The sequence below is a fragment of the Stegodyphus dumicola genome, chromosome 12 (genome assembly GCF_044657685.1).
Source record: "Stegodyphus dumicola isolate Sdum_Otavi_A_Nest chromosome 12, ASM4465768v1".
Lineage (NCBI taxonomy): Eukaryota > Metazoa > Arthropoda > Arachnida > Araneae > Eresidae > Stegodyphus > Stegodyphus dumicola.
In genome coordinates this window covers 12,145,242-12,166,964 of record NC_140779.1, presented here as the reverse complement: position 1 = coordinate 12,166,964, position 21,723 = coordinate 12,145,242, and the positions used below count along the sequence as shown (strand labels likewise).

The window sequence follows — 21,723 nt, the reverse complement described above, 5'->3', positions numbered from 1 at the left end:
AAATGAAAAATAAAATTAAGAATGATGGGATAAAATATTAATGTAAGCTCATCATATTATGGAGAAATTTTTTTACACTTGATACTTACAGAAGAAATTCCGTTTCTTTTACCCAGGTATCTTTCAAAACGATAACTGCAGCAAAACAAAACTACCCGTTATAATTCAAAAGATTCTGTGGCGTTCCCTCAAAAAATGACTATTGCTGCAGTTATTACATATATGCCTTTGCAATATATTTTCGCAAAATCTGTTGACATTTCGTATATGGACTATAATATTGTAGAGTTCCTCACTTTGTAAGAGCTAATTTACAGTAAAAGGTGAAGAATCTTAAGAACTGATAAGCGAATAATCGCTTGAGTTCGTGAGACAAGAAACAAGAAGATGGAAGGGTAAATAACCCTTTATTAATCAGATAAGTTTTAACAGAACTCCGTCTTGGAGTGTACAATCAAAGCCGACACTTGGGCTTGAACTTAAGAGACTAAAAATTAAACTAAGATTAACTAAAGAAATATAGCCGAAGCTATCAAGATTCTGGACTAGTTGACCGCTTAACTGTATTTGACTACGAAGCTTATCAAGGGCCTGAGTACGGCCGAGCGTAATAACAGCTTTGAGAGAGAGAGCGGGCAAAAGGTAGACGCGCGTAAATCAGAAACTCTGATTCTCTCTCGCTAAGACCGAAGAACTTCGCGGTTAAATACCGCTCTTCCTCATTATGTATTCAGACGTGATTCTAAAACTACGTTCTGGCCGGAAGTAGTAAGTTGAAGTTAAGAATTTGACTGGAAAGGAACTTAAAATTTAACTGTTGATAAAATTAACATAATCCTTACAATATTTTTGACGTACAAAATTAGTTTTTTCTAAGCGGATATCTTCTACGATTGACAGACTCCAGAAAGTCGTTGAAAAGGGCGAAACGGTGAACAGTATCGCTTGGAATTTTACGAAAGTATTTTCTAGCATAGAGAGTGTGATATAGCTTTATAATCCAGAAAAAAGACTATCAGTTAGAACATTTAAATAATATAGATTTACAAAGTAAACATTAATTAATGGAAACATCCTAAAAATATGTCAACGCCCTACCTTTACCTTTACCTTCACTCGCATTTGGTACCAACTACTGTGAGTTATCATCAGCCTTAGGCCTTTCACATTTGCATCAAAAAGAAGATGTACTATTGGTACATCTAATCACCCAGAGGCGTAGAATGCATTCAAAAACTCTAAGGTTTGGAGTAATCTGGTCGTGGGGAAGCAAAAGTTCCCATAGATCTTAAGTTGTAAAGCAGTCTTTTACAAATGGTCGCATTCAGTCTCTGCTAGATATTAATTCGGAGTTATTTAAGAAGAAGCATTCTGAATTGAGAGCACTTTGTCACAGGATAGGAAAACAGTTTAAGTCTGCGTTCAATTAATCAGTAATGTCCTTAACATGCACCGAAACAACGTCAAAGTTCAATCAGACTTTGGTCAAAAACACAATGTTCATAAAAATTAGTAGAATTTGAATTCACACACAATTGTCTTTGGTCAAAACCACAAAGTTCATAAAATTTTGTAGAATTTGCAATCACTCAAAAGTCACATCACATGAAGGCACATTAAAACTTTATTCGCAGATACGCCCATGTGGGTCCAACGCCCTTTGCATTTTACCATAAATTAATTTACCATAAATAAATTAGCTTTAAAAAAAAAATCTTAAATGTTTCAGATTTTAAATTACGTCCAAGGGGCGTTTTTTTAACATTTTGTGTGTTACCTTTCTTTATTAAATATCATGTTCCTCGCACTTAAACCATAAGATCCAGTGCAACAGCAATATCGCAAAATAGTTTTAAAACGAGCATATCTTTAGAATTTCCGATACAGAGACTCACGCGCTGGAGATAAAAATGTTTTTTCTGCACAACGTTGCCATTGCTCGCTTTGAAATCCTTGAGTTTGTTAATCAAAAATTCGTCAAAGTTTTAAAAAATAGGAAATCGATCCTAAAACAAATTTCAAATTTCAAATTTGGTCTTCCACATGCTCATATTCGTTGGAGGATTACGTTATTCAAAATTCGATGACTCTATGTACCGTTGTTTTATCACAATACGAGAAATATACATACATTTATGCAGATTTTTCATTATTTAATTTCTTCAAATATAATGCAGGACTCTAACATTTTGTGGCAACAGTTTGAAAAGTGAACCGACATTTATGAGTCCGACGCAAAATGCCAAAACGAAACTAATAGTCCTTCGGGATTCAAGTCCCTTTGGACTAATAATACATAACTCAGATTTGATTTTATTATTTTTAATAGGTGTTTAGATTTTCGCAACTATTGTTTTCAAGATCTTTTATAATTTGACGACTTTAGAGGAAAGCGGTTATTCTACGGTCAAGTTCATTTTTCATAAGTTCGTTTCTCTCTTAGTTTCATTGAAAAGGTTGTCTAGTCCTTGCATAATTTTAGTTTCTATCGTTGAGAATTGATTTATATTCACATTTCGCGTTTGAAATATTTTTTTCCTTACAGTTATTCATTTTTGTTGCGTTATTTGGAGAAGAAGAAAGAGATGATTTAATCTTTTTTTTTTTTACCAGAGGATTTTTCAACGACATTTTCAATGATACCATAATGACGTGCTGCTACTGCATACTGAATGTACTGCAATTTTTACTTAAAAGCCTGCCACCCAGACGGAAAAGTAGTTAGTGGCTCTGAATGCCGTAACCAAGTGCTCGATTTCCAATCCTGTATAAAGCATGGATGTAATTCGTATAGACCCCCTCCAAGGGAGTCAACTCAGGAGACCCTCCCAAGGGAGTCAACTCAGAAGAATTTCCGGGAAGTACTGGTTAGGATCTGTACTTAGGCAGTCTCGGCCACGGGGACACATAATCAGTTTTTCAGAAGACTAGAGCCATCGCTGGCAATGGTTGAATCAGGCAGTTTATTCAATTTGTATTGCCTCTACAATTTTATTTGAAATTTTATGCGAATTTGTTTTTATTTTTACAATTTTATGTGAAGCCGAAAACATTTGCATCTACCTACGATTGTCAGTTTCTTTCAGTTTTCAAATCACTCAGTTTCTGCCGACGAATGAAACAGAATGATTAGCGTACCTGTGGTTGATCTGAATGACAAAAATCGATTGCTATTTTGTACAAAAGTGCTCAAACCAATTAAAGATCTCCACGGTCTTTTGAGGATTAAAAAATCTCAGTTTCTTGTACGTATACAAGTTATACAAAAAAGCTTGTTGATGATGGAAAGAGGGCGATTATTGTACTTCAGGATTAAAAAAATTTTGAACATAAAAAATTCAATTAATTAAACAAATAAGAAAGGAGGCTAAAATTTATGGAGACGGCGAAACTCTTGCAGTGAGTTTGTTGGATTTTCAAGGTTTCAAACAGTATAATACGGTGTATAAATTAGCACAAAAAGTTATGTTGTTCTTGTTAGGACTAATCTCGCTTGTCTGATATCAAAGCAAGCCCATGGAATTGATCCTGGCAAGGACATAAGATTGCACCTGGCGTTGGCAAGAGGATTGGACACCATACAGGTGACAATACGATTATGTGGAGTTCCGCCCCCCAGATATAAAGAAGATAACCCAGGGGAACGGATCCGAGAGTCTCCCACCCTTCTTCTCCTTCCACCAACCTCTCGAGAGGACTTTCGGCTCGCCGCATATTTTGAGTGCCCCATGTCGCAAAGACACTATACATTTACTCGAACCCGGGCCTTTCGATACGACAACTAGCGCCGGTAACCCTTATCCCGTTTGGGCAGCAGAGAAGCTATTGAAGAGCTAATTCAGATGCTACTGAAAATGATTAAAAATTAATAGGAAAGTATAAGAATGCATTTGTGGTGAAAGACAAATGTTTAATATTTATGAAAGAGACAGGAGAGATTAAAAAATACAAAAGAAAATAAAATGCAAATAAAAAAAAAAATCCGAAAGGTTTCAGATTTTAAATTACCCTCAAAGGGGCGTTTTCTTTAACACTTTGTGTGTTCCCATTATTTATTAAATATCATGTTCTTCGCACTTAAATCATAAAATTTAATTCAAAAGCAATATCGTAAAATAATTTTAAAATGCGGATATCTTTAGAATTTCCGATGCGCAGTCTCGCGCGCTGGAGATAAAAATGCATTTATTTTCCGTACAGTGTTACCATTGCTCGGTTTGAAATCGTTGTTAATCAAAAATTCTTTTATGTTTGAAAAATATGAAATCGATAATAAAATAAATTCCAAATTCCAAACTAGGTCTTTTATATTCGGGTGGATGATTACGTTATTCAAAAGTGGATGGCTCTAGGCACCGTTGTTTTATCACAATGCGAGAAACATACTTACATTTATGCAGATTCTTCATTATTTAATTTCTTTAAATAGAATACAGGGTGATAATATTTGGTGGCAACAATCTGAAAAGTGAAACGTACGTTTAAAGTTTCCGACGCAAAACACCAAAACGAAATTAATAGCTCTTCTAGGCTAATGACCATAGGGGTAAAAAAAGGTCATAGATAAAAATGAATAACTTCAATAATGATACACAGAATAGTAAAATTGATTTCATTTCTTATTAGAATGAAATGACGAAGATGTTTAAATTTACACAGAATAATACAAAATAATAAAGCACAGAATCGTATAATTGATTTCACTTCTTATTAAAATGAAATGACTAAGATGGATTAAAATTTAAGCCTGTGGCTATATTCCAAATCTTTCAATTTAGAAAGATTAACAAACGCTACCAGTTATTTCGCATCTTAACAAAAAATGCAAAGACAACGAAGAAACAATGAGATAATTTCGTTTTGAGTTTTGGACCCTTAGTTGAAAACTATTTTAAGACTTATAATTCCACTTTCAAAATACCTCTGCTCTCAGATAATGCTCCAGGACATTTTACTTCATTGGGAGACTTAAATGTGAAAGTTTTCTTTCTGCTACGGAATATATCATCATCATTTCAGCAAGGGACCATTGCATCATTGAAGGAATGTAGCCTCCTAAGGGCTTTTATCAAATTACTTGAAGCAACATCAGGTGAAAATGGCGCATTATTATACCGTAATCAGATGCTTACGCTACGAGGCAGACAGAACACAAACATTGCAAATATTAAAGAACTTAATAAATTTAGTTTCTGTTTTTAGTATAAATACTTATTTGAAGTTTTTTTTATTCCTTAATAATTAAGGTATTTAAAAAGTGCAGATATTATCATTAACTGGTTTAAATATACATAGATCATGTTGTTATAGTTTCAGTAACTTTCTCCTACAATCTCTACATATATAAAAGAAAGAGTTTGTTCTGTGTGTGTGTGTCTTTCGTTCTTTGCGCGTAAGACCCACGTCTACGAAATTTGGTACATAGGTGCATCTAGACAAGAGCCAGTGCACCTCGAATAAATTTTTTCGATATTCGAATTATAGTTTTTTTATTTTATGTTTTGTGACGAAATCGCGTCATTTTGAGACATAATGGGCTATAGGAAAGCGAGATTTTACTCTACACACTCCATTTTCACATCGTCATGAAACGTAGGCACTTAGCTATTTTACGAACTTAAAATAAATTTCGTGTTTCAATAAATCGATTCAATACGAATTTATTGAACAAAGGGAGCTTAACACCTTTACAACGGGATGTTTTCTAAAAAAGTTTATTTTTCAAAATGTACAGTTTATTTTTCTTTGATTTTTGGACACGTTAAACTTTCATCCTTGCGACTGCTTTTACAAAAAGAATTTTGAAAAAATGACAATATTTTGTATTGAAAAATATTTTTTTAAATGAAGCTTCCGAGTACACAACTCACATCTCACATCTTTAAAAATGTGATTTTGGCAACAATTTTCCTGTCTTATTGTTGTTGATAGATTTTTGATGAAATGGCATCATTTTGAATAGTTTCATTCTTTTAGAAATATGGGTTTGGCAACAATTTTTCATCATATTGCTTATGTCACTATTTTTAAGAGATTGGCATATTTCATTGTCATTTTTTATGTATATAAGAGAATACATTTTTATTGATTTTTTTTTTGATAAAGTTGTTCTGCAGAGTAAAATTCTGGGCTGAATGTTTTGTTTTTTGAGTTTCTTTCATGTTATTTTTTTGCTCATTTCACTGTTTGTAACATATTGAATAGTTTTGCATGATTTTTGTTCTTCAACGGAAAGTTGTTTAATTTTTTTTATTAGGATAATTAATATTTGTATTAAGGGATATTGCTTATTTCATTGTAATTTTGTTATACGTAATAACTTTCTTTTATAAAGTTGTTCTGCAGAGTAAAATTCTACGCAGTTTTTAAATTTAACGTTTGGTGTTCCTTTCAGCCATTTTTCCGGTACATTTAAAAGCCAGACGAAGGCTGGCAGCGAAGCTGCTAGTGCAATAATAAAGATATCATTAATTTGACTTCGCCCATTAGTGATACATTTGGATGACAAATTTCCGTCAGCTTTTTAATAAAATTTTACGGTAACTTCCGAAAAAATCTATTTTAAAATTTCCTTCAAGAAAGGTATTAATTTTTTCATCAGAGCTTTTATGCTTTCCTTTAGGCTTATTTGTCACCTATAGTGAAAATCTTGTAAATTTTAGCAATCCGAATAATATATCGATATAGGTTCATCGATTAAGCACAAGAGTATTAGCAGTATATTGTAGGCAATAAACCTCTTTGAATAAATTCATTAACGAGAGAAGGTATAAAACAAATAATAGCGAGTTTCCTTCTTAAAAACAAATTCTAATCTTAATTATTGGTTCCGAACGTTTTACTGTTGCCACTTAAGCAAAAAGAAAATTGCAACGCTAAGAGTTTGACGCATAGCATTTCAGTGTTGCAAACGATCGATTTTATTAAAAATAAAGCATAAACCACAAATAATGCTTAAATGAAAAGTTAATTTCCATGATTTTTCATCATCACTGTGACAGGAGACTGGTTACGATAGATAAAGATTCCTGATTTTTAACAGAGATATGGAAGTTCATAACTGCTTGGGTTTTGTTAGAAAGAAATAGAACTCTAATACAAGACAGATGGGAATTTTGCTTAAGTTGAGCAAAAGTATATAGAATAAAATATAAATAGAAATCTTCCTTTTAAAAACTCACAAAGTACTTTAACAGGAATGTAGCAATGTAGAAAGTTTATGAAAGCATATTTTATCAGGATAAATCTTATGAAATAAATAAAATCATGGACAAATTATAACAGGTACAGGTTGAAGCTTGTCCGACACCTGTGCTATTCTGTGGGTATAATAGGTACTGTCGGCCTTGCTAACTGTTATGCTGCCGCCTCAGGTTTGATGGAGAACACCCCCAGAGGGCGATTCGACGGTCTCCCATTTCTCTTCTCTTAACACCAAACTTTCGAGAGGACTTTCGATTCGGTGTGTACTTTGAGTGCCCTTTTGTTGTTCAGAACTATACGCTTATAAACATCCATGCCATGGGCAGTCAATATCGCTATTCAGTCTACTGGTTAGGCTGTAAAGCATTGCAAGTGAAAGGTAACGGAAAAGCAGCACATCAGTACTTTTCCGTCGTGTTGGACACGCTTATCGCTGTGCTAGAATCCGCGCTACGCAGTGGTTTGGGAAGGAATGCAAAGGAAAACGGGAGTAATGTAAATTAAAAAATAAATTAATTAAGTTAATTGGAAGCAGAAAGATGAAAAATATGCAACCGCCTTCGTAGGGAATCGAACCACGGACCTCTGGAATACCGGCCCAGCGAGCTACCGTTACACCACGAAGGCACGCTAGGGAAGTGGGAGAAATACCTTATATACTCCCCTTTTTAAAGGGCGACTAGGGTTTTAAGGGAACAAGTCGCCAAATCATGGGTGCGGAAAATCATCACCCACAAACCTTTTAGTTCGGGCGCCACTTGTAGAGTCATTAGGTTAATTAGAAGCAGAAAAAATGAAAAATATGCAACCGCTTTCGCCGGGAATCGAACCACGGACCTCTGGAATACCGGCCCAGCGTGCTACCGTTACACCACGAAGGCACGCTAGGAAAGTGGAAGAAATACCTTAAAATAAATCTTCAGATTTTATATTAAGCCCAAAGACGTGTTTTGTTTTCATTTAGATGCATACATGTTTCAAGAACATGTGGACTAACACTTCTTTGGGTTAAAAATATTTAAAAACTGCATATCTTATAATTTCCGATAGACAGTCTCGCGCGCTGGTGACAAAAATATTTTATTCCGTACAGTGTTGCCACTGCTCGCTTTCAAATAGTTGGAATTTTTAATCACAAATTCGTTACAGATTTATAAAATATGAAATAGACAATAAAACAAATTCCAAATTCGGGCTTCCAAGTACTCAGGTTCGGGTGGAGGACAATGTTATTCAAAATTTGATGACTCTAGGTAACGTTGTTTTTGCACAATGCGAGAACAAACATATGACCTTGGAGATTGTTCATCGTTTAGTTTCTTTATATGTAATACAAAGTGATAATATTTGGTGGCATCAATTTGAAAAGTGATACATTCCATTTAAGTGATTCGACATAAAATCTCGTTTAGAGACTAATAGGTTTTCTGGGCTTACGTCCCTTTGGGCTAAAAAATAAATCAAGAAATGATAATTGACTAACTGTAATGAAATGTAAATAGAATTGAGCACCGACATACGTTTTCCGTTATTCGTTTCAGCGAAGAGAAAATACTCCTTGATAAGTTGTTAGAGGCTAAACTACGTGTTGAGGCTGATTGCATGGGCATTTTCGTGGTGGTTTTCCTCATGTGTAACGTTATATATAAGTCAATTTCTCTTAGAATGTCCTCCACTAAGGCGTGCTTATCCTCAGACAGATAACTCTGGCGTTCTTGCCGTAATCAAATAAATAGACAGCTGCTAAAAGTTCATTAAAACAGCAAATTTGTAAGTTGGTTTCAAAGGCTGGTTAACAGTTCTTAATTATGTTAAACATGAGGAATGTCTGTGTTATTTTTGTAAAATGTGACATAAATTCCGTAATTATTTTTAATAAAAAGTATACGTTTAATACTCAGGTGATAAGATGGGACCTGAAAGGTCACCTTGGAAGTTCCCATTCTCTTACAACAGATCCGTAGTGATATTAAACAATTCCATCATCTTTCATTTAAATTTTGCATGTATCCATTACTGTATTTTTATGCAAAAGAGGAAATATTCAGTAAATGTTTTTGAAACTGTTGTGAATAAAACGCCTCGCTTTAGAAAGTACACTCATGTCCATAAATTAAGGACAATGCAAAATCAGGCAAAGGAAGAGTTAGAAGCAAAACAAATTTGACTTATTTGTAAAGCTTATTTATTAAACAAAAGGTAAAGGGGGAAAAATGTCATATTAAGACAGAATAACACGCCGAATAAATACTAATTCAGAAGTCAAACAACAAAAGTCAGCGTTAAATTTTGTAAATATAACGCTGATTTTTGTTGTTTGACTTCTGAAGATGTCATATGTTTGATATTATTAAAAAAATCAGCGATTTTTTCTCCTTGGAGCAAATTACAAAAAACACTATTTACAAAAAACCAATGTTACATGGTTGGTATGATTGTTAATACATTGTATGTCTCCCAGACGATACAATACACTCCGTACAACGCCTAGGTATGCTCAGTATCAAATTATCGATCTGATCTTGGGGAATATTACACCACTCAAAAAGCAATGCTCTCCGAAGTTCCGGTAGACATGTAGGAGGAGGTTGACGGGCTGCAACTCGTCGGCCAAGCATATCCCACATGTGCTCTACTGGATTCAAGTCCGGTGAGAATGCTGGCCAGTCCATACGGGTGATATCCTCCGATTGAAGGCATTCGCTTACGATGTGTACACGGTGAGGACGGGCGTTGTCATCCATAAACACAAAATGTGCGCTCATGGCGCCCCGAAACAAACGTACATGTTGTTCCAGAATGAAGTCCCGATAGATTCGGCTTGTCATGGTTCCAATTTGAACATGCAGGTCAGTTCTGGAACCCAGAATAATTCCACCCCAAACGAGCACTCCTGCACCACCGTAACGGTGTCGTTCAATGATGTTTTCTTGGTGGTAACGGTGTCATTCAATGATGTTTTCTTGGTGGTGACGGGTACCTGGAGCTCTCCATATGAAATTCCGCCGAGAATCGGACTGCAAGCTAAACCTGGACTCGTCGGAAAACTTCACACAAGCCCACTGTTGCGGTGTCCACAATGCATGCTCTCTACTCCAGGCTAACCGCAGGCGACAGTGAGTTGCAATAAGTGGAACGCATCTGACAGGTCTACGAGCATATAGACCAATCTGACCTAAGCGTCTGTATACGGTCTGCCTTGAAATTGTCGTACCAGTGACTGAAGAGAGCTGACGAGACAGGTCTGAGGCTGTGCTCCGGCTGTTTCGTTTGGCAGTAACTGCCAAATACCGGTTCTCATTCGGCGTTGAATCAGTTTTCAAATTGTAACTCTGGGGCGACCTGTGCTGCAACGTCTACTCACATTACCATCATTTGGAATCGTTGCCAAAGCCTGGAGATGACACTCTGGGCAATTCAAAGTTCGTCTGATACTTCTAGTTGGGTACGCCCACATTCCAGACGGTCGATAATTCTACCACGTAAAAAATCATCCAAATGGGTCCTTTGTGTCATAACTATTCGGTTATTGCACTGAAATGCTTATAAAGCGCCTGCGAACAATTTTACTTCTTTGCCGGTATTCCTTATATATCACTCTCTTACGCTCTCGTCATTGTGACGTACCATCGGTGTCATCTGGTTACTTCCTGAAATTTGCATATGATTCTTGAAGATGTGTGTAGTGATTTTACAGGTGATATATTTATTTTAGAGTTCGATTTCCGCGTGACTTCGAATTATCCTTAATTTATGGACATGAGTGTATTTAAATTGAAATTAACGCATAACTGCATTAGAATCAACTATGATACACATTTGCAGAATAGGTATAGAAAAAATACCTCGCGATGTGGCTTCGGAATCCACTTTGACATCCATGCTCTGACCTCGTCTAGTGACGTGAAATGTATGCCACTGATCATCGTTCAATCCCTGTCCCACGAAGAACACCTATATGAACAAAATTCATATATGTGAATAATTGGACTGGAAAAAAGCATACACACTAAACATTAAATATAATAAAAGAAAATTATGTTTCTATGGTAAATATTACACAAGGTTGGTGCCGGAGCGGGTGAAACCCGCAGAGCTGAGAGCCGGCAAAATTTTTAGAATTTAGGAAAGAGCCTAGCTGTCGAATTGTGCTATCGCAGAGTTTCCACCGAGAGGATAAATGTCTGCCACCTGCTTTGACAGCCCATTGTATTAGAATATGTTCTATTTCTAAACACGTAGAATACATAGAAACAAACCTTATAGAGGTTACTTTAAGCTTCTAACAGTTATTTTAAGTTTAAACATGCTTTACTGTCTATTCTCGTTTCCTATCTGTGGCCACGGATGTCAATTGCTAATGGAATTAAAACTGCTAAGTTCTTTAGCTATTACCAAGTTAACATTAGTATACTGAGTAGTCGAAATTCTTCTTCAATATGGATATAAGCAAGCATCGACACTGCTCCGGCTTTTTCTTGTGCAGTTGTAATAATAAAAACACAAGGAAAATCCGGATAAGTGTCGACGCGTGCTTAGATCCATATGGAAAAAGAATTTCGACTGCGCAGTATACTAATAATATTAACTTGGTAATAGCTAAAGAACTTGGCAGTCGAGGTAGTTTTAATTCTGATTTTCTTTGCAATTGATATTTGTGATCACAATCACTTGGCACTCCAGTCGTGCCTTTCCACAGAAGATCTACATTTTTACTTCCTTGTACGAAGTAAAAAGGAAGCATTGTAATCGCGAAAAGTTTCAGGCAGCATATTTCAACGAAAATATCCATTTTGACGGCTATTGAATACAATTTAACGATGTTTTTGCGTGATATCTGTACGTAAGGACAAAATAAAACACTCGTTTCCTCCAATAAAATGATAAAACTGCTTTAAAATTAATTCTGAAGAGAATTTTTCGTGGCGTCTGTACGAACGTATGTACGTACGTGCGTGCGTACGTACGTATCTCGCATAACTCAAAAACGAGTACCCTCAGAACGTTGAAATTTTGTATATAGGACTGCTATAACATGTAGATGTGCACCTCGTATTTTGGTTGCAATCGGCCGCACCAAACGTATATAAATACTATATTTATATATATATCCACTCTGTTACTCGGCACAGTGATCTCAGTTTCTTTACTCTTATATGTTTGTAAATTGTACATTTTTTGCTTTAAAAATGATTGAATTATGTTGTTCTTATCTTCCGGTTACGGCTTTTATGACATTCGTAATTCTGGAAGCAATATTTGTACAATTATCAACAATTTAAAAGCTGTTTAAGTGCGGTTAAGTTTTAAATAACATGGCGGACATATTTGTTTACATTTGAAACAGAAGAATTTTAGATTTGTTGCGAATCTCGAGAGACTAAGCTTTGCAACACAAAAATAACGCCTTCATTTATTATTGCGAATTAAATCATGCTTAATCCTGTCTGGAATCTTTTCGAGGAAATAAGTGTTTAAGATTTACTTCGTAATTTTTAATACATATATTTTGAGTTTATGTATTTTTGCCTTGCCGCGAAGTGAGAATTGAATTAATTGAATGAGAAATACTCAATCGTCTGTGAAAAACTGTTTCTTTTCTGTTTTGTTTGCTTAATTTCTTTCATACATCGTTCTAATTTTGTTATAGTATTTGAATAGAACATGTGGCAACGATAAGATAATTCTTCAAATGATATAAATTTTGTGCATTCAGAGTGTCGTTATAGTAAACAAATATAGTGAATTTTAAAGAGTGCATTTATTCTATTGTGGTTTATGCACTGTCGACGAAGTAGATTTAATTCAATTCAATCAATTTAAATGAAATTCAAGAAAAAAATGCGTATAAGTTAATATTCCGTACAAGGAAGTCATGTGGTGTCCACATCAGACTTTTGATATTGTTGAGATAGAAAGCAAGCCAGCGAAATTACATCTTAGCACAGTAGAGAGCAAAAGCTGAAGTGCGTAGTTATGCAAGATGGAAGCATGCGAAGAGAACCGTTTTGGTTTGCAATTGGGTGATTGGTCAAGAGGCATCTGCATTAAAGGTTACGTAAGATCGCATGATTAATTTGAATGACACAGTTTAGACTTAAGCGCTATTTTTAGGACACATAGACGAAGTTTCCAAATGAAATAGAAAATAAAAGAGGTTATAGTGAATTAAATTTAGAAGTTTGCTTTCATAATTTTTATCTTACATATATATATAATTTTTTTCTTTTACTTGATTTAACATTGAATTTACGTTGTATCGAGGGGGGCTTCAAACTTTTCGGGTGAACTGTTATTAATTAAAAAACTTTAGAATCGTTCAGCAGCTGATTTTGAATACACAAACGCAAGGGTTTTCAGCGGAAGGGGATTGTAATTACGTCTGATATATTCTTTTCTTGATAACGTTACATCAGATTTAATAGAGTTCCTCTTCTTTATTTATTTTTCTGGTTTCGGTATATATTCTCAGTTTTTAAAAATTTTTAGGCTTTATTTTCATATTTTATTCTTATTTTGCATATTTACAGGATATTTTAAATTGAAAGATTTAGGTCTTTGTGTAAAATAGGTTCTATGTTTCTTAATTTTATCTACTGATCAATTTTCAGCAGAACATTGCGCGAAAATACTTTGAATAATTATGTTTTTTAATAAAAATGTGTGATATTATGTGTTAGATGCTTTAAGTTTATTTTACTTCAATACTGCAGCTATAGCACAGGACGGGTATAAAAAAATGTTTTTTTAAAAATTTTTGCCTATTATTAAATTTCTTTGTGTATTTATTATATATATATATATATATATATATATATATATATATATATATATATTATATTTTCACCCTGCATACGACATCTACCACAATAACAATAATAATAAAATAATTTATGTGTAATAAAATGTTTAAAAATTATATAATATATACATAGCGTCCCGAATTTCGAACTCCGAAATCTTGTCACCTTAATCTATAATAAACCCAACTTCACTTCTCGACTGAGATATGCAGTGAATTTGGCCCCTGGTGTAAATAGTAGTTTCGCCCAATTCCAAAATATACGTTATTATTAAGCATTCTGATTCAGGTCTAGTTGGAATCAGATAAAAATGGCGTTTACCGAGTCGTGCGTGTTCTATATGTTCTCGGACAAATTCTGGCACTTACGTATTAACGCCACCCCGCTTACGCATTAACGCCACTGCAGCAGAAATTGCGCTGATGCGCCAATAAAGAGCAATTCTTTTGTTCGCACGCAGTTAATCTTTTGGATTCCTTTTTGCCTTGTTGTTTGCTGATTTTCGACACCATTTTTTAATGCTACGAAAATGCGTCTTTGGTATTTGCCAAACACAGAAGAAGATGCAATTTGGTTTTTTCAGGAGCTAAATATTTTACCAAAAAAAACGAAAATGTACCAATTCGCATGATATGAAACTTTATTTTGGTTAACGTACGTTTTGGAAAATGTAATTTAAGACAGTGTGATCAGCAAGTGGGTCTTAGAAAAGACAACTGGTTTGAAGGAAGCAGAATTCCATTTTATTTAGCTTTGAGATTCCCGTACTGCTGGTGCGAGAAGTTGACGTCGATTAAATTTTTTGAAAAGCAACTTGATTTATCGGATAAAACTGTTATAGATTGGAACAATTACATGCGTAAATTATGTGTCTTGGATATGGAGAATAAACCAAACAAAAAGGTTAGTGGACCAGATTGCACTGTGGAAATTGATGAAAGTTTGTTTACTAAGCGTAAAAATAATTGTGGTCGAGTATTACTCGAACAGTGGGAGTTTGGTGGCATACTATGTAGGGAAACAAAAGATTTGTTTGCTGTTACTGTTCCTAATAGAACTGGCTCTGTTCTTTTTAATAAAATTATTGAAAACATTGCAGATGGTAGCACAAATTTATTCTGACAGTTGGAAAGGTTACCAAACATATAGAATAGAAAACGAAGGATTCCTACATGCTAAAGTTAATCATAAATAAAATTTTATTGATCCTGATACAGGAGTTCATACATAAACAGTTGAGAGAATGTGGGGAAGTGCTAAATGGAGGAACAACAGACATAGGGGAACAGCGTGACATCATTTAGAATCTTATTTAGCAGAGTTCATATGGCGACAGCATCAGGTCAAAGAAAATACAGACTGTTTTGAATCTATTTTAAACTCTATAGCGGCCTATTTTCCACCGAAATCCGATTGACTACTTTGATTTTAAATAAAGAGTTTTAATTTATGATTTGTCGCAAAAATTTTAGGTGTATATTGGCGGCACTTAAAACCCGCGAAATCTGTAGCTGTGGTGGAGTTAATACGCAAGTACCCGAATTCATATGAAAACCTACAAAACGTCAAAGCAAATTTATGATAATAAACGTTCTGACTTGCTTGAAAGCCTTTGAAATTTCATAGATTCAACTGAGTATCATGCCCCGACTTAGCTTAACTGGCAACTTCTTTGGCGACTCCCCCTCTGCTTCACTACTTCAGTAACGAAGAACGGAACGTTATGGATGTATTTAAAATTTTTCACCGCATTATAGATATATAACAAGAAATTTGACTAGAACCTAAAATAGTTCTAAAGTACCCCCCCTTTTTTAGTAGTAATGTAGATTTTCACAGTCTTGCAAATGAAATTAATTAATGAAAATAATATTTGACATTTTGTGAGAATTTTGAGAAAATATAACTTATAATTGATTATTGTGATTTCTGAGTGTTGCGAAAATCCAACAGAATCCACTGAACACCATGCAACTGAATTCTTCGCAGTTGCGATTAAGATGACCTAGTTAACAATCATATCGCTGCAGTTTGTGAACTTATTACAAGCTTCCGAAATGCAATTTTCTAATTGTTAACTTTGTCATATAGCTGCGAACTTTCTTTTATTCGATTTGGAGGCCCTCCCCGTGTGCCCCTGCCTTAGTCAGGTTCTGCTAAATATGAGTATTACGCTCCTTTGCTATCCTACTGTATAACCTATGCTTCATTTGTGTACCTAACTTCGACGGGACTGACCAAGTTGTTGATCCAGGTTTTCAAAGCAAAGATGTGTTATCCATTTGTTGCTTCGTTGCCAAATGTTTTGATTACATTTTTGCAGTTTCGGATGCCGTTTCAATTTAAATTTAAAAAAAAATCGTGTATTTGATTTGCTGTACGTCTCATATCGGCTATACGATGTCCATCATTGTAGAAATCAGAATAAAACTAGCGATGTTATTGCCTCACTAACGTATGTAGAATATGACGACGCATTAAAACGCAAAATCCTGTGCGTATTGAGTATTGAGTAAAACCATAAACAGTCATATTGGCAGCATCTTGCAACTGATCCTTTCATCTGCAATTATCTATGAAATGAATACTTAAATGTATTACATTTTATATTTTTCTTTTTCTATAGCTTATAAATAAATAAAATTTGTTATATACATGGATATTATTTGTTTGCCATAGCCTACTTTTTTAATTGACTTACAGGCAGAATGACAAAGCAAATACAATAAAACTACGAAAAGGTTTAGGTGTAATGTTAATTTGGAGTTCTTTTATTAACAAACACTGCATAATGCGCTGTCAACTTGTTCCGGTGAAAGCCTCTTTTTGGTCTCTGGCAAGTTATTTTAATTAACAGATGCTCTTTAGTTCAAGTTCTAAATAAACACAAATAATGAAAATCACAAGCATCATCACAACTCTTCCAGACTTACGAAACACTACAAAATGATGTATTAATGATTTGTAGATTATTAATTAAAAAAAGAGTGTTTGAAGATAACATAAAAATGAAACCTAAAAAAGTGTTTTTAGGCATGCCTATCTTTAAATAGCTTCCACCTAAAGTTTCCTTAAAATGAAGAATATTAAATTCACATACTCACAATAGATATCTTTAGCGGGGGAAAAATCAGCAATCCAAATTAAAGAGTGGCGGGGATCGAAGCGCTAAAAGCTAAGCACTGTCAGCTATTGCAACAATAGTAGCAAAATTAGCGTAATTTTTCCTTTTACTTTCGCTCGCTTTTGTTATCGCTCTTACTCAATTTTGGAATCATTGAGATAAGTGAAAGAGAAAAAATCAGTATTAAGCAACAAAGGCAAAACATGGAATATAACTATTCAAAAGATATGTGTAAAATTGACACAAAAGGTTGTTGAAGAATTATTTAGCAAACAATAAAGCAAAGACAATACAAAAACACATGTATTACGACCATCACATCGTGAAAGACCAAATGGGTTGGAAGAATGTGCAATGAAAAGAAGTGACACGATACCTTCTAGCTGAAATGCATGTATCGTTGATCGTTTGTTGTGGCAGTAGCTCCCATTCCTGTAGTAATGCATGCCGGAGCTCGTGTAGGGTGCCTGGTGGCACACCTGCTAACCGTCATCCCAAATACACTGGTGTGCAAAAATTAAGGACGAAGTCGAAAAATTAGCATATCAGCTGAACGAAGAGGCAGAGCGGACAGAAAGACTAGTCAGGAGATTAAGTAAGGTGATGTACGGTAGCACATGCGCAGATATGCAGGTAGACGTAATGGGGGAGTGTCTGAGTAGTATAAAACATGTTGTCGGTGTAAGATCAGTATTTCTGGCAAAGAGATTGCACGCCGTATAGCAGTTAAAATCACACCGAGTTGCTGCCTCAGCAAGAAATGGCGAATAATCAGTCTGTTAGACGACATCTGGATGCTTTTACCCGAGGTCGAATCATTGGGAAGTTGGAGGAAGGCCGCAGTGTGACAAGTGTGGCTGCAGAGTTCGGAATTGCTCACAGCATCGTTTCACGACTTTGGAGACAATTTCAAACTACAGGAACAGCTATCCGGGAGTCGTCCACGAGGAACCACACCCGCAGATGACCGGTATATTGCCTTACAGGCCAAAAGAAACAGGCGGCAGACAGCGGGAGAAATCGCTAGACACACGACACAGGCGACTGGACGACCGATATTGCGTTTTACCGTGGCCAGAAGACTGCACGGTGGTGGTCTGTTTGCACGACGCCCTGTACGATGTGTACCTCTAACGCCTGCCCATTGGAGAAGGCGTTCTCTGTGGTGCCAGGAACACCAGAATTGGAGAGACAATGAATGGGGACGAGTACTCTTTACAGATGAGAGCAGATTCAGTCTGAGTAGCGATTCTCATCGCATACTCATCTGGAGAGGGCGGGGAAGCCGCAATTATCCCTCGAACATCATTGAAAGGGACAGGTATGGAGGTGGCGGTGTTCTCGTTTGGGGGAGGCATCTTGCTTGGTAGTCGTACAGACCTTCACATCTTCGACGCAGTTTTATTCAACGGGACCCGTTATTGTAACGAGATTCTTCTTCCATATCTTTTTAAAGGCTTTATCCGTCCGCAGTCTTTTTAGAGGCGCTATGGGTCCGCAGTTTCTTTTCATGGACGACAATGCACCATGTCATCGCACAGTAGCTGCCGAACAGCTCTTAGAGAGTGAGGATATTGAACGTATGGATTGGCCGGCACCAATCCCATCGAGCATGTATGGGATTTTCTAGGCATACGCTTGGCAGCTCGTACTTTACTACCAGTAACGATTCCGGAGCTTCGATTGGCGCTGCAAGAGGAATGGGCAGCAATGCCTCAAAAACTCATTGACACCCTCATTCTCAGCATGGGCAGACGCTGTGAAACCTGCCTAGCAGTCAGGGGAGATCATATCCCCTATTAAAGACCGGATGTTTCTTGCTGGACACCCATCACAGGGATGTTTCGGCCTTCAGTCGCATTGCGCTCCATGCTACTTTTTCAATAAAACTTCTTTTTATCCCTCTGATTTCTCTTTTAGTAAGTGTTGCTTACATTACTCATGTCCTTACGTATTGGGGATCTTACGGTATTAAATGTGTTGATTTGGAAAGCTTTTGTACAAAGTTATATTGAAAAAACCGTCTCGTCCTTAATTTTTGCACACCAGTGTATGTTCCACACATGCTCTATGGGATTCAGGTCCGATGATCTACAGGCTACGACAGGTATGGAATGGTTTCACTCTCGAAGTAAGTCTGCGCCATTCGAGTTCTATGTGGGCGGTTGTTATCATTCATAAATATCGCATCAGTACCAACGCAGCGAAAGGACGCAGCAGATTGTCGTCGCGGTATTGGATGTCTGTGAATATTGGATGCCTTCTGATAGTAGATGTTTTGATGCGATATTGTATGTCTCCAGGAGTCACGTAGAGGTCGGTGGGGTCGTTCGTTGCTATCCCAGTACATACAAGTAAGCTGTAATGGTCTGTAATGGTCTTTTTCGAGGATGTCTGACGCCTTTTCCTTCGGGAATCGTTCTAGATGTTAAATCGAGACTCATCCGTAGACAGTACATGGTACCACTGTTCTGGTGTCCAACTGCGGGGCGGATTCAACAGCACTCTGACATGTGGACAAAGGAAAACAAACCACAGGTCGTCAGGTGTAGTGTACAGTCCTGGGTTTCTCACAACAGCGGATGCTCTTGCAGCAGCTTCCAATATCCGACAGCCCTCCAACGTAGCTCTTCATACAAATGGTGTCTTCGGCTCATGCTTTCTGCTTTGGTTATTTAGGATTACATGGAACAATCGATGCTTGCGAACTAACACATAGAACCGACATGTCCCCTTTTAAGGCATTCTGGTATGACTGCGGGATTGAGTTTTATGCTAATTTTGGTTGCCTATTCGCAATCGGCTACGCAACTTCTGTATCATATGTAAATTGTATGTTTTTTAATTCCCTATTTACATTCGTACCTTTTCTTTTAGTGTTTGATTCGTATTTTTTGAGCACGAGTGTATTTTAAGGCACGAAAATCAGTTTTTTTCATAAACGTTTTATAAATATTGAGGAAATAAATCCCGATTAAAAGCTTAATCTTGCCTTTATTAAAACGAGGGATTTCAGTAAAAACACAAAATAAATACCAAGGCTGTTACTTCGTCAATAACACTATTACAATCTTCGCCATAAGAATCTGGACGTTAGAAAATGGAACTCATTTTGCATTGAAGATGCCACCGTTATTTGGTTGGCATGGAAAGAAAGATTAATTGACACACATTATAGATCACAGTTTCGGCCATAAAGCTGTTTGGTTTCATTAAGAGCAATTTGCAACACAAGACAATAGCTAATTTTAACAGTGACTGAACTATTGGGATGCTCTTTATAACGGGCATTCATGCAGGGGCATAACTGACATAGATACTTCTGTATAACGACATAATGCTAAATTCGGATCCCAGGAGAAATGTATGCTACATAATAATTCCAAGAATTCTGGAAAAGATTTATATCCATACAGCTAAGAATAGTACCCGGCATTATTTTAAATCCCAGCAACAGCGTCGATGTTAATCAGAGTTGAATTAGAGTTGAGAATTCTTTGGAGTAAGAATTCCAAAATTTTGGGTTTTCAGTTTTCTTAATGCATAATGTAGAAACATTGAAGGTTTTTCTGAGATAATAGCACATTTTAGTGTGTGTGTAAATGACTTTCGAAAAAGAGAGAAAATCTTGCGGGAATAAAAGTTATGAATGAGAATAAATACGAGATTACTTTTCAATAATTTTGATTCATTTTAATCTCAGAAGTTTTTTGTCATTGTGAATACCTCGTGTGATTTGACTGTGGCAAATATAATTAGTGCGAAATATAATATAATATAATATAAATATAATAAGTGCGAAAGTGCTTTTAAAAGTGAAGATGCGTTAGCAACCATTCCATCCAAAGACTAACCTTGTTCCCATCGCCAAGGTTTAACACTAGCTTGAGTCTTCCAGCTTCCAGAGCAGCAAAAAGAAGAGTGTTCGATTTCTCTGAAGATGTTGCAAATAACAGACCACTCGGTCGAGTGGTCTTGAAGCGAAGCCGTATGTCCTCTGCTTGCGTTGGTCCTTCTGAAACAGTGATCTTCATATACTGTGTGCCATCAAAACTGAGAGTCGTTGCATCTGGAATAAAAAAGAATTCTATATTATAAAATAAAATAATTAAACATTTTATTTGAGGGATCACATGTTTGTTTTAGACATATATAATCCTTACAGAATGTAGTTTAACTTTCATACATTACAGTCCTTTGCTATGACATCCGGCTATGCTCTCAATTGTAAAACGGGGTTTATTGCTATGAAACGCACACCAAAGTGAACCTCTTGATTGTTTTCAAAGAAGGTGTTGATGTTTTAACTTATTACAAATCCAAAATGTAAATTCTTTGTTAAGATCTTCGTATGTTAACGGAACTTTCGTCTTTTCTTTTGGCTTGAACCTGACGTACCGTATTTTACGGCATCTGATTGTTGTGCCGATAATAATTGAATCAACAACAGAAAAACGTTCACTGATAACGTACTATAAGGTATTTTATCCCTCCTTTCTGCATGCCTTTGTGGTGTAACGGTAGCACACTTGACGCGTATTCCAGAGGTCCAGGTTCGAGGTCCCAGCGACGGCATTACTTCTCCAGGACAAA

At 36.0% G+C, this 21,723-nt stretch overlaps 1 protein-coding gene across 2 annotated transcripts in view; it reads right to left on the bottom strand.

The window, feature by feature from the left end:
• Positions 1-21,723, bottom strand: part of LOC118196922 (neurexin 1-like) — an 894,564-nt gene that overhangs the window by 121,426 nt on the left and 751,415 nt on the right. For both annotated transcript variants that reach the window (XM_085827476.1, XM_085827475.1), the window contains exons 11-12: positions 20,985-21,199; positions 11,049-11,157 (exon numbers count right to left, since the gene is read on the bottom strand). In XM_085827476.1, the coding sequence (XP_085683602.1) occupies positions 11,049-11,157; positions 20,985-21,199 (324 nt within the window). The remainder of the gene's footprint in view (positions 1-11,048; positions 11,158-20,984; positions 21,200-21,723) is intronic.